Source organism: Anabrus simplex, chromosome 3 (genome assembly GCF_040414725.1).
Source record: "Anabrus simplex isolate iqAnaSimp1 chromosome 3, ASM4041472v1, whole genome shotgun sequence".
Taxonomy (NCBI): Eukaryota; Metazoa; Arthropoda; class Insecta; order Orthoptera; family Tettigoniidae; genus Anabrus; species Anabrus simplex.
Genome location: NC_090267.1, coordinates 101,654,779 through 101,669,678, shown reverse-complemented (window position 1 = coordinate 101,669,678; position 14,900 = coordinate 101,654,779). Strand labels below are relative to the sequence as shown.

General features: G+C 36.3%; 1 protein-coding gene across 2 annotated transcripts in view; it reads right to left on the bottom strand.

Moving 5' to 3' along the window:
• Positions 1-1,341: 1,341 nt before the first annotated feature.
• Positions 1,342-14,900, bottom strand: part of Abp1 (Actin binding protein 1) — a 238,842-nt gene continuing 225,283 nt past the window's right edge. For both annotated transcript variants that reach the window (XM_067142645.2, XM_067142644.2), the window contains one exon: positions 1,342-12,528. In XM_067142645.2, the coding sequence (XP_066998746.2) occupies positions 12,389-12,528 (140 nt within the window). In that variant the 3' untranslated portion in view covers positions 1,342-12,388. The remainder of the gene's footprint in view (positions 12,529-14,900) is intronic.

Sequence of the window (14,900 nt, the reverse complement as noted above, 5' to 3'; positions counted from 1 at the left end):
TTGAACAATTATATCAAGTCTATTATATAAGTAATAGCTTCTTTGCTTGGCAATCAGAAAAGCACATTCATATTTTCTTCAGTTTACCAGTACTGAAAACAAATTCTTTAATTCACTAAAAATCCTATTCTCTACGATAACATAAGATTCCTAAATGGGAGATCAGTTTTAAAATGGAAACTGGAAGTACAGTAAAAAGTAATATAAGGAAAAGTAGAGAATTTAGTTCTCTTTAAACAAAGTACCTTGTTTTTCAAAGAAAGCCTGCTTGTTCTTTCAAGGAGTTCACAGCTTGAGAAATACGTGACAGTCTTGGAAACCCAACTGAATGTGGGAATGAAGCATTCATGCCAGGCTCTGTCTTTATCTTTCCTATCGTACCTCCTATGGTCAACTTTTGCACTTACGAGGGTTGAGTCATAAGTCATGGCAACAATTTTTTTCTCGCAAACAGGAGACAACATGGAAAATCTAAGATATGCATTTTCCATTTGGAAATATAGGACATGAACTTATGCATAGTACCCAAAGACAAATTCTGACTTCAGGAGATTCTCGTAAGAAAGTGACTGAACACAGGCCATTGGTAAACATTGTTTTATTATGGTACAGACAGCAAATATACAAGACTATGTACAAAGGACAGGTCTCCACTGGTTACAGACCTTCGAAATAAGCACCCAAGGTTACCACTGTGCGTTGCCAGTGGTGGGGCATGTGCTGAATACCATTCGCTGCATGTGTATCACTAACGTGTGACACCTCTCTCCAAAATGCATAGCATGCACACCTAATGCTTCCCGCAGCTCTGCATGGCATTGGCGCGCATTTCTGCTGCAGAAAACTGCTATTTTAATATACGATCATTGCTCCTGCTTGTTGACTTACATTTTGTGACGCTCTCACTCACACACTGAACTTGGGGGCATGCTTAGACCCACACTGTTGTTTACATACACCATCTAGTGGCATCCTACGCAAGTACATAACGTATGTTTCCAAATGCATATCTTAGATTTTCTGTGTTGTCTCCTGTTCGCAAGAAAAAAATAGTTGCCCTGACTTAAGACTCGACCTACGTATCTAGTAAAGTCTAGGGTATCATTCTCACCCAATATCTTGTTCTTTCATTTTAAAAAGAATATATTTAAATAAACCAGTGAAAGATCTGAAGATGTGTCTACCAAGTACATCTGAGCTAGAGTAATTAAATTAATCATACCATAGTCTTCCTCTTACATTCTGCATCCAATTCCACAAATTAAGTAATATCTCACCTTATTGGTTATAGCACCTAAAGTGAGTCATATATATATATATATTTTTTCATGTGACTTTTTTTTTTTTTTTTTTAACTAGGACTTTTACCTACTGATGGCAATCATCTCCCAGTCACTTTTCAAGGGAGCTGTTGTTTGGTTATGCAGGAGTGGACATAACCAAGAAAGTCTTAAAAAGTAACAACTACAATGTACATTGATAATTTTTAATTTTCTTTCACTAATAGATTATAGGTTTTATGGCACATCCAAATTATGATCGGCATATACATCACATTCAACTTTGATCTGGCTAATGTATATTTAACAAGCATCCAGTGCTGTAGTCTAGGAGTTAGTATAGTAGCTTCCCGCTTAGTTGGTTCCAGATCGAGTTCTAGTTCCGCCATTAATTTAAGATTGGTCTGAGTGACTAGAATAGGGTGTACTCAAGATTAAGTAACATAACTGAGGACATAAGTGGATTAAGATCCCACTCACTGCTATCCTCATAGTAGTATTCCACTATTTTCCACTTCAGCTCCTGTTGAAATAAAAATGCCTAACATATAGGCCATTGGCATTTCCTTCCTTATCCTAGGCCTCAGTGAAAATAAACACACACAGCAGTACAGGCACCACTTTATAAACAGTCCACACAGGACTGATTATCATTATGTCCAAAGCCCCCTACTTGAAGCAGCAACAAAATGGGACCAGGCGATGGGAAGATCAAAATTGGCTGCAGTCAAAGTTGAAGCTGAATGTAGTAAAATGTGATGTATATACCGATCATAATTTTGATGTGCCATAAAACCTATAATCTATTAGTGAAAGAAAATTAAAAACTATCAAAAATAACTTGAGCCCTTAAGTGGACAACAAAGTACTGACTCTCGAAACAACTACCACAACAGATTTGTGGTCAATACTTGAACAATTTAAATTACATTTTAGCAACTTTAATTTAAATTTAGATTATACATAAATATTTTGTTCCAAGAACACCTTTTCCTTCTAAATTGGGAAGCATGCGGCAATTTCTTTCATACAAGATGAGTACACTCACTGATTTCGAGTTCATTTGTGGTTCCCATTCTATTTAGATAACGATGATGCCAGGGGAAAGGAAATTATTTACTGGAAATTCTATCTAAATTTCTTTCTTATATTAGTCTGTATGCAGATATTTTAATAAATAAAACTGTTACAAATTCTAGCCACAGTAAAGGATTGGGGAAAAAATCCTTGCAAAAACAATTAGATATATTCTCCTGTTTATGTTATTGGAGTTATGGTATAACAGAGCTCAAACACTTGCTATAACTACAAATGCTAAGGTTCACTGCCACAATTCAAATGTGTTGTATCATTTCTAGCTCAGCTGTACTTATCAACACTCAATTATAGCCTGTGTTTAATGACTAGTATTTTGGCCTTTACAGGCTACTTGGAACTGTCTGACCAAGGGGCTGCTATGTTATTGTATTATCCACCCGCTATGTGCCATAATCCACAGAAAATTTCAGTGCATTAAATATCACTTGCGTTAGGCCAAAAAATGTTTACTTCATGAAAACTACAACAAACAGCTTCCCATCTGAGACAGGCTGGAGAGTTTTCACTTATTCACAACTTAATTTTAGAACTCATATGTTCTTTTCCAACCCCAACAGAATTGGGTAGTCTTCCATGGCTCTTCATTTACTTGAGAAGATAGTGTGTCATCTTTCTTCAGACATGCCTTGAAGGAAATGTCCTTTAAACTGATTAGAAGTTTATTCACTGAGATTTTTCTAAATCAGAATGGTTTTACAAAAGCATATATATACAACTGTGGACTTGCAGTATGAAAATTCTGTATCAGAGACTGACTGCAAAAACTACTATGTGATAACACTGTGGAAGAAATACTGACCCGCAGCACATATATCAAGGACAAGAATTCTTTAATGCTATTCACACAATATTGAACATTAAGTGACAGAACCTTAACGGCCAAAGGCCTAAGCTGAAATACTTCTCATTTTGGAGGTGCAACAATATCTTATAATTTCTTACAATGTAAAGCTCTTTCACTTATTTCTTCTAGTAATCTCCAAATCTGTCATTTCCTCTATTTTCCACTTTATTCTAATCCTGTCCTATATAGAAATATAGGAACATGAATGCACAACAGGACAAATGCAACTGATAAGTCAGCATCGAAAGAGGAAGCAGTCTTTTGGTTTGTCTCTTTGCATTACTTATATCCTCTCCATGTGCCTCTCCTGTATTCCTAGCTTTTTGCTACCTTTATTCTTCTGTGCTTTTTTCTTCTTTTTTTTCCATTTTTCTGTACTTGTCTTTGGGGATATGTCAGAAAGGCCCTCAGCCTAGGATGGGGCCCACTCTCCTGATGAAGCTGTGAAGCAGAAACAAGCTTTTAAGGGGACTGATAAAAGTTGTGGAAAAGCTGAGATTGATGAGGAGAGCGCCTAAATATTTGAGGATACCAGTGTAAAAGATTTGAAGACTGTCTTGTCCTTTTATGTTTGTCCTCATTTTCTCTCCATCGCTCCTTTTATTGATGCCGACTGGTGTGTTTGTCCTGTGGTGTGTTCCAATTCATGTTCTTAACTTTCTATACAAAAGACTGCATTTGTCACGTGTTTGTTCCTTTTCATGACATATTCTAATTCTGCATCCCTCATTTTTCAAAATTATAGTACATTTTTTTCCTAATTGGATGATGATCCCTCTTTAGCAATATAGCTTCACGGATTAACAATCATAATTCTCTTAATTCCCAATTCTTTCATTACATAATTGCTAGGAACACCTATTGACCTTTCAGCTAACTTAGTGAGTATGAATTATTAAATCAAGATATAAATTCATTTCATAACAACTTCATATTTATCTTCATATTGAAACTACACAGGAATTTATGAAGTAAATAACAATATTCTGTATTATTCACAACTAATAACTGCACAAAATAATAAAACAAAACTACTTCACCAGCAACAACTATCATAGAAATCTTTGTCTTTTAGTCTGCACTTGAACTAAACGTAGCAAGAACAGAGAAGAGATTAATGTAATCACCTGATGAATTAAATGCATTTCAAACAGTAAAAATGGTATCTTCCAGTAGAGTTTTGTGTATTGAGTTGCTACTTTCTTTTTATAGCCCTTAATATTTCTTCAAGATATAAATCAAGTTAGAAAAGGATAAAATTAAGAGAGGAGGAGTGACTTCCCTAAGCAAGAATGTGGAAGAGAGAATATTATCTACTACAACATATTCCCACTGCACCTTCCCGCAGGATGAATCCTATCAAGGATTATTTTCATTAATATTATTCACAGTGTTGAAATTTACGATGAGTTATTGAACTACTCTGAACATCTGGCTTTTTTTTTCCCCCCCAAAGTTGCTTTACATCGCACCGACACAGATAGGTGTTATGGCAACGAGATCTGGCCTTTCATTTGGTTGCAAGTCTTGTTTGGAATCTTTCAAACTATCACTATAATTATCACAACCAACGGTGTTGGTTAATAAGTAGTTAGATGGATTCATGACAAATGAAGATAAAAGTTATTTACATGTCCGTGAAAACTTATTTGTACAAAGACCTTGTTTCACACAGCTGCTTCCTTCAGGAGCTCACAGCAAAAGGACACTATCTAAGTCTGGCATTGATTTCACTTTTTTAACATTTTTTGGTCAAATTTTGCTCTGTGCCAAACCCAAGGGTATGAGGTTTGTGAAGAAAAGGAAATCTTTTTTTAAGTTCCTTTCATTTCTTTAACAAATAGCCACATTATTGAAAGGATAAGGTGTTAAAAGGAGCTAATAATCCCACTGTTTTGCCCCATATCTCAATCACCACATAACTGCTTGATTATAACTGAAAGATTGTAATATTTTTTGTGTAGTAACCTAATCAAATTTTTAACTGTGTAACGGATTACCTAAGAATTAACTCATCAGTTAAAGAACAATGACCTTTACTTTTGTTACAAAATTGCTCCTTTGCTAGTTCTAGTCTTCAACATGTGACATTATCTGCACTGGCATTTTAATTCAATAACCATCACCTTAATTTTCCAAAATCATGTGCGCTTTCAAATATACGTGAAATAATACAGCAGTTGATGCCAAAGTAAGTGATCTTCAGCAAGTGAATTTCAGGTTTTCAGTTTTATATTCACAGCCTTATTGGTTTGCTTGAGACAATCTTCGTAACGCCTCAAAACAAAGATTAGGTACCAAAAAGGATTTGAAAAGGAAACCTCGTATCACTCATACAATACATATGCCCAACCCACTTAAAATGATGACTTCTTACTATTCTTACTATAACTACACATTTTCTCAAGAACAGCAAGATAGCCAAAATAATTCAAGTACTACTGTTGCTTGTACAGGGTCCAAGCAACTGCCTTGGTGTATCAATGTAGTGTGTGACACAATCTCAAGGTTGTGGTTTTGATCCCAGGCAAGGTAGTCAAGTTTTGAAGGGCAGTCAAAAATCTCTGTGTTCCATGTCATTGATGGCATGTTAAAGATATCTGGTTCAGTGCCACCCAACAAAATTAAATTAACTCGGCCATAGAAACTGTCCAATAGAATTCTGCTTCACTACTACAATGTCAAAATTGGTAGACAGGCTATGCAGATGGGATTACTTCAGAATCTCAGCAAATTAGTGAGACTATACAATAATGATTATCTACTAAGGTCCATGTTTCAAAGCCATAAAGAAACACTGAGATGTAAATAGTTTGGTGCACCATTAAGCTTGGCAGTAACATACTATTATTGAAATTCTGTAATGGTACTAATCTGGCCTGAACATGGCTCTACACACTGCTACTGGGATACTGATATTAATACATGAATTTTATTGGCTCTCTGGTTTCACTGTAATAAACAATTATTTAAATTCAACTGCCTACAGTTTCCCTCCCATTCACATCATCTCTGAAACAATAAAAGGTTGCAAAGACACATTCTGAACTGCAGAGTCTGATGGCCAAACTCAATACTTTTCTCACAGTCACTCGTATGTATCCCTATGGATGGGGCAGCAGAATACATCCATGGTATCCCCTGCCTGTAGTAAGAGGCAACTCCCAGGGGCTCTTAACTTAGGAGTGTGGGTTGACAACCAAGAGACCACTAGCCGAGTCTAGAATTGCTTCTGTTTAATTGTGCTAGTCTCTTTCCTATCTGACCTCCCTTGGTCAACTTGTGTTATTTTCCAAACCCAAGCCCTTTGTGACCCTTCCCTTTCTTTTGCCAATGCCTTCATTCCTTGAAGGATTAGAAGTCTTCCTTTATCTCTCCTGACTAATGTTACGAGAGGCTGATTGTCCAGTTATACTTCCTCTTGAAGCAACAATTACCTCCACTGTCACAGTCATGTTTTCAAGGGTTTCAGTTGATGCTATTCTGTGCAGTAGTCAAATGAGGCCTTTGAGCATGAGCATGAAAACACAATTAAGAATGCTGTAATTAGAATACACTTGGGACAATTAAAAAGAAAAACCATTAAAGACAATCACTGCCTCAACAGAAAAATCATCACACTCATCACCTGCAACAGGCTCAATACAATCCTTAACATTCACTACCATACAATGGACACTCAACCACACAAACATTGGCTGTTGCAGAAGACTACTTTCTTTCAAAATCCTCTTGTTTGAAATGGGATGAACATTGTGCAGGTGGTAGGATTCCAAGCACAATTACAGACTATGAATCACATGTTTTTAATTTAATTATAAATGTCTTACTGAGGATGACCAAATGCCGGGTTGAAACATGTATATTTATGTGTGAAGTTTCGTTTTAATTAGACGTAAAATATTTTTGTACAATTTTGTAAGAAATTCCAAGCACAATCTCTCTGGCCTCTGGCTACCCACAGTTTACGAATATGAATTCATTGCTTCTGTTCCATCTCTTTTTCGACGATCATTCTAAGATATAATTAACAATTTCTATATCATAATTTTATTAGGAAGAGAACGATTTCATATATCACAACCTAACTTAGATACCAAAATGTAATAACAAAATATCAAAGTATTTTTAACTCAAAGTAGGTAATAAAGACACTTCCAACTATATTAATATAAAGCCATAATTCAAAGTATAAAAGACTAAACAATGCATAAATAAAAAATATGACAAAACAATTTCTAAAAACAATTACAGCAAATTACTTCTTAATAAACAAATTCATTTCCTTTACAACTGTGTTACTGAAAGATAAAGGTGGTCAGACAAATTTAAAACAACAAAGTATTCTAAAATGTTAATAGCAATAGAGTTTTCACATTACTTTTCATACCAATCCTCAAATTTCCAGTACTTCATACACTATTCCAAGTATTAATAATAATATGAAAACATTTCCCAGTTCAATCTCTTTCTGCAGATTACGTAATGCTCCTCAACCCTAATCGTGCTATACATGCTTTTCCTTTTACTAAACCCAGATTTGGAAATAGCTATAGGGTGGATGCTTCATTATCGCAAAGCCCTTTCTGCAAGTTTATTTTATTTCCTTGTTCAGATAAAGTTGGCTGCTAACAACAGTTTATAAAATAGGCTACTTTAAAAAATAATGCTATATATTGCTTATCAAATTTCCCCGTATGGAATCTACGTTGATTAATACAATGATCATTTGACCATTTCAAAATTAATATCTTAAAAATTATTTGCATGACCTTCATGGAATTGGTAAGTTTAGTGGTAAATATAGCTTACTAATAACATTTTTTATATCTGAACTTCCTTACAATATCTGATTACAACACTTCTGGAGATGATTGTAAGTTTAAAAAAATATACTTAATAGTGATCTTTTTTTTGTGTGTGTGTGTGTGCGCGCGCGCGCGCGCGCTATCCTCGCATCCTTAAGGACAGCATTAGATAAACAAACCACCAATCAAGCCCTTAATGCACAAATCTCTTGAATATATATACCAGTATGTTCAAATTTCTTATACAAAAATGTTAAATAGAAGACTGTTTTACCCCTCCCCAGTTATTTTCTGCTGAACCACAATATTTCAATGCTTTCAGAATTAACCCAATATGTAATACACCTAGTGGCACTCATTTTGGGTATGCTCCTTTTCTCATTGCATATCAGACTTCTCACATTCCTTTAAAGTTAAATAGGTTATACGAGGTCAAGTCAATAAATTCCCTAACTGATCTAATAAATGGTTCATTGTGTGTCTCATACATTGCTGGCCCCCATTATCTTCAACGTAGTCTCCTTTTTAGGCTACACATCAATTACAATGCTGCTGCCACGATCGGAAGCATTCCAAGAAGTCATTTTCGTATATGTTCTAAACAAGCTACTATTCAGTATTAAATTCTGACCCGTCAGCAGCAGTTTTAGTTTTCCAGTTATGGGAATATGAAGACTTAGATGTAGCACCAGGGACATGTTGTTTTTGACCAAATATCATTAAGTCAGGGGAGCAGGTGGGCAGGTGTATGGTATGGTGAATGAGACATGTTTTGCCACTGATCAGCTTGCTTCTTCCTCACATCATCCGGTTAGACATTTCAAAACTTTGATGTAAGAAGCAACTTCAAAATTTAACAGTATTTGCAGAGAATCTGACATACTTACTGGCGCTGAAGTGGACAGTGGGAGGCGAGCGCACACATCGTCATCATCAGTCGATGTTCGGTCCCCCATAAAGAGGGAAAACCATTCAAATATTTGGGAACATTCCATAGATTGCTTCCCAAGAGCACTCCTCAAACGTTTCATAACATTATGATGCAGTTTTCCATAGCTTGTGACAAAATTTAATGCAAACATGCTGTAAATATAACTTCTACGTTCACTATTAACAGAGCATGTAAGACGTAGTTACAAGAGTAGCTTTACTACTGGTGCCTGGAACAATCCTATTTTAGGCACACTGACTTCATAGCACAGTGGTACTGCTTTGGAGTACAATTCGGGGAATTAAATGACAAGACCTTGTATTTCGTACAGGGATTTTCTACCCTTCTCTTTATAAATAAGGACATTGCCTGATATAATTCTGCACACAGAGGAGGGGAAGGACAGGTGGGGAGAATAGGTCTGAGTGAGAACGTAAGTTATTGCAGGAAATAATCACATAGTGTACAAAAAATATATACATTTTAGTTCTTAACAATGAAGAAGCTGTAGATTGTACTTTGAAGACACTGTTGATCACTAGACCTATTTGCATGTACAGTTGGTCAAACATAAAAAAAATTTACCCTTCTTGTGGATTTGGGAAGCCGAAAGTTTCGTACAGGTATGAACATTGGCATTGAAACATATGACACAGACTAAATAGTTGACCAAGTCAGATTTATGGAAATCAAGTAAATTTGTACAATGCTGGATTGCTGTGCATGCAGTGTTATCGTCAGAGATTTGAATCCTACATGCATAAAATATTGCTCCATAGACAGTTAATGGTTGCAGCGTTTAACTCCAACATCAATTTCATGCATACCTTTGTAGCGGTAGAATTCCATCATTGTGGGCTGTTACTTGTTTCAGATTACACACTTTCTCCTGCTTTTGTGCCTGTATTTCCAATGATGGATCAAAGTAATTCTAGTGTGAAACATGTATCCACACAATGATTGAGGAGAATGCATTTGTGTTGTTAAAACACTTCATGTCTGCAACGTTCTTATTCAAACAGTTCAAGAACAGTAGAGATGGTTTGGTGTCAAAGCAAGCAATACTTGGCTATTGTGTGCCAGGTTTGAGGGTTGATATTTGTGACTTTCATGTTTTCTTTAAGATAGTCTATAACGTTTCAAAGAGCTGCCTCTGTGGATCAGTGGTAGAGTGTCAGCCTCCGGATCCCAAGATACCTTCAAAGGAGCACCATGGATCTTGTGCCTGATCAAAGTTCACCATACACAAATTAGTGAGGAAATTTGGCATCACTCCTATGACAAATATACCCAGTCCACCAAAGCTGATGGCCAACAATGGAAGCTTCTACATTGTTTACTCACATTTACTAGAGAACTGCAAGACTGGAGACATGGTCCTCCCATTTAATATTTAAAATGGAACTAAGTTTCTGTTTCTGGAAATGTTCAAGAATCTTGATGTCATGGTGGCATAGTGGTAGTGTACTTGTCTCTAGGCCCAATGCCCTGGTTCAATTCCCGGCCAGGTCAGGGAATTTTTTACCTGGATCCGAGGGCTGGTTCAAGGTCCGTTTAGCCTACGTGATTACAACTAAGGAGCTATCTGACTGCAAGATAGAGACCTCGGTCTAGAAAGCCAAGAATAACGGCCGAGGAGATTCGCCATGTCGGCCACGGCATCTCATAATCTGCAGGCTTTCAGGCTGAGCAGCGGTTGTATGGTAGGTCAAGGCCCTATGGGGCTGTTGTGCCATGGGGTTTTTGCCTTGAAATGCAGTCCAGCTTATGGATACCACCAAATTCTTAGAATATTTTCAGATTGTCCATGAGCAATTAGATTATTATGGCCTCAGATGCCACAGAGTTTCTCTCAGATGACAAAAGTCACCTGTATGAATTTGTTAAGTTAAATGAAGACTATGGTTGGAGTTGCCACATCTTTTGAAATAAAACATTTAGCTCTCTCTGCCAATGCTGACTTGTTGTGATTATCCTATTTTGTATTACGATCCTTTTATGCATGAGTTTATTTCTTACTTAGTTTGCTCCTTTCCATTACTCGGCTCGGTATTGCATAGCATATAAAATATTATGATTCCACGAGTGAGAATGCTCTGACGGAATGATCTAGTTTTGGCTGGATGTCTCCATAAATGTTATCTGTTGTAATGTCCAGTTTTGGTTTGCTTTACAGATGAACATCAAACTTATTGGTTGGCTTGCTTGAGCTGCAGACAGAGGGTGATCAGATGCTCTTCTTTTTCCAGACATGTTCTACATTTTAACCTTCTGTCTAGTCAGAGGAATTTTCATAAATGTCCAAAATTTTGAAAAAATCTGGATACAATTACTGTCAATCTGTCATATTTGCTTCATGCCTTAAAGTAATCTTGTATTTACAAATTCTTCCATAAAATGAAGTTTCTTTTAGATGAAAAACTTGGGAGTTATTTACAATACTTTTGAAAACAGTTTGCATCAATGAATCACATTATAAAAGTACGGATTTCTATATGAACAAATTGGAAGTTTATTCCTTTTAGCTTTACCTGGCAAGTGAGAAAGTCGTGCTCGTGCGATAGGTTTATTAGTGTTCTGTAAATCTAGAAACTTCGAAAAATGCCAAAACGTAGAAATTCCACTGAGGAATAGTGGCAGTCATGGTTGATCAAGTATCTCTATGGAGAAAAGTCTGTGGAACATAAAGATTCCCTGTATTTTGCCTCTTTCACAAGGCAAAAACCCAAAAGATATTGTGTCTATCAATTGTACATATAGTTAAAGGTTCTGCGACCAGAAGTATCTTCACAAACACAATGTAAAGCTGTTTTCTTTATGAGAACAGGTCATTTTAGTACTGGAATCTCTATACCCATAATTTTGAGTTTCATCGCATGAACAAACCATAATGCATCGAATAAATTCGGTTCATACAGGTTTTGTGGATTTCATCTTTGCCTTAAATCAGCATATATTTACAGTTACTGAATATTTATAGAAGACTTTGCAGTTCAAACTCTTAATCTGAACTCTCTAATAGTCAATAACATGGAAAGATGCTTCATGAAGGAAGTATGGCAGTGTTTGAGCTTACGTACTGTTCCCCTATTCTTCCCACAAAATATATACCCAACAGACTTCTTACCAATGATACCTTGCCTAATATTCTGACATAACTCAGCTGCCAGGAAAAAAAAAAAACCCTCTTCGTAATACAAATTTGGTAGATATTATACAATGAGAAAGTATATACTGTTTTTAAAAAGGGCATAATAACAATGAAGACTTCAGTCAAGTGATATAACATCAATGTAACAGTTGAAAAGTTTAAACACTGCTAAGACATTGATATAGCCCTGCATGACAAGATATGCCATGAATTGTGAACTTATTCTCAAAGGGTTGTCATACAAAGTTAAAAATCCAGGTAACAAAGTAGGTATAACTAGTTAATGAGTTCAACATAGTTGGCTGGGAAGAGTCCAAAAGTGCCATCTGGTCCAAGACCTTGCCACCAACCTTCATCAATCTGATCTATGTGTGTGATAATGTCTCCTGGATCAAAGGTGATTTCTGTAGGATCCGCTGAAAGCAGAAAAATCAAAGGTTTTACATTACAAAAAATAAAAGAACTAGTATACCATTTTCAATTAATGATGAAAAGAAAAGACAGTAACAGATCTCAGCAAGTTACGGTAGAAACCCATGAGAGTAAAATAGTTATTCTAAAAAGGAATAAATACAAGTTCCATTAAACCTTTGCACTCCAATTCACTTTATGCCACACTAATCACATCTTGCAATTTCTTGCAGAATGATATTTTTAAACTACAATTTTATACAAATTCATGGAATGAAACCATCCAAAATTTATTTTCCAGTGTCTTATTAGGCCTCTATGAATTGTACGAGGCATGTTCTTTAAGTACCGTTTTGAAATAAATGAAAAACAAACAGATTTTTTAACAATTTTATTTTTATATGAAAGCATGTACATTACTCTATTTTCAACATAATTCCCACCAATATTGAGGCACTTGTCATATCGTACAACGAGCTTTTGCATACCCTCTTCACAGAAGTTGGCCGTCTGATTTGTCAGCCACTGCAACACGGCCATCTTGACACCATCATCGTCGTTGTGGCGTTTGCCGGCAATATGTTTCTTCAAATGCAGAAACAAGTGCTGATCACTGGGCGCAAGATCGGGACTGTATGGAGGGTGATCGAGTTGTTCTCAGCGAAATGATGTGATGAGATCTTGGGTTCGATGAGCCGCATGTGGGCGTGCATTGTCATGAAGCAAAACGACACCCTTACTTTTGTTCTGAATTGAGCAACGCAATTTGTTTAAGGTCTCACAATACGTTGCTGAATTGACTGTCTCACCACGGGGCAAAAAGTCCACCAGTAACACCCCCTTTCCGTCCCAAAACACGGTACACATGATTTTCCGGGCTGACGTTTGCTTAAACTTCACTTTCTTGGGTGAAGTTGAATGTCGCTTCTACAGACTGCTGTTTTGATTCAGGTGTAACATAGGCCACCCAGGTTTCATTCTCCATTACAATTTGACTCAAAAAATCATTACCTTCTTCGTGGTAATGCTCCAGGAAAGTTAAGGCACTGCCCAAACGTTTGCTTTTGTGCTCCTCCGTCAACATTTTCGGTACCCAGCGTGAGCACGCCTTTCGGTAATTTAATCGTTCACTCACAATTTCATAAAGAACACTTCGAGAAACTTGAGGAAATTAAAAATTAAATAATTGAAGTTCAACCAATTCAATACATAAAAGAAAGAAATGTAGTAATTACATTCTTATTTAAATGGGACCGGTTTCGACCCTAGTCCAGGTCATCGTCAGCCGTAAAAACAAGTAGGCGAAATCACACAATGTTTATGAATATTGGAGAAATGGGTCAGTTTCACACACTGTCAGGCACAAAGTCACAACACTATCAAATAATATATAAAGATTATAAATAAACTTGAAGTCGCAGACGAATAGATTTGTAGAAGCAAACCGCCAGTACCCGGTGATCAGCGCGGCACATTTAAGGTCATGCGCTGCGGTCTCGAACGCCAAAGTAGAGTGAAGAATGTCTTGAAGGTCCAATATTTGTCTCGGTTGCGGGAAGTTAAGTACGTATATAAAAAATATACGACGCAAATCAGTATAATTGAATGAGAACTTGTGCTCCTGCTAAGTTCTTGGAAAACAGTTGACTTGAAAAAACAATTGTAAAGAGAAAAAAATGTAGTAAAAAGCGCAATATCGGAAAACAAATGAAAACTTATATGCACAGTGCGCTTTTAAATTGAAAAAATTATTAGGACATGATTGAAGTAGTCGAAGTTGGCGCAAGACAAGAGTTAAAATTTGAAAGAGGAGAACCGAAATGAAGGTCGATTGTTTTTTTTTTTTAATAGAGAAGGTAGAATAAATTAACAGAGGAAGAGTGATAGTGAAAAAGAGAAAAAATAAAAGAGACTGAAGTTAGATGGTATTGAGAAAGGAAAAGATAGGGAAAATGAAGGAGGGGTAGTTTAGGGTGGGTTAGGAGGGTGGGTTATTGGAGGTAGAAAATGTGGGTGGGAACTTTGTAAGGCATGGAAAATAGAATTGGGGTTTTGGAATTTGGAATTTTTGAGAAGAAGAATTAGGAAGTCAAAAAGGATATTGGGTTTTTCAGAAATGTCGTTTAAATTGAAATTAGGGTTGAAGTACTGGTCAAGGTGGATATAGCAATTTTCAGTAATGTTTAAGAGGGGGCCTTTGTTAATGATTTTAAGTATATTCATGTCATTGTTAATACTGGTGAAACTATGCTTGGAGTCTTGTATGTGCTGTCCTATGGCAGAGAATCTGTTGTATTTAATGGCGTTGACATGTTCAGAGTACCTGATTTTGAAGTTGTGGCCAGTTTGTCCGACGTAGGAGGAATTGCAGTTGTTG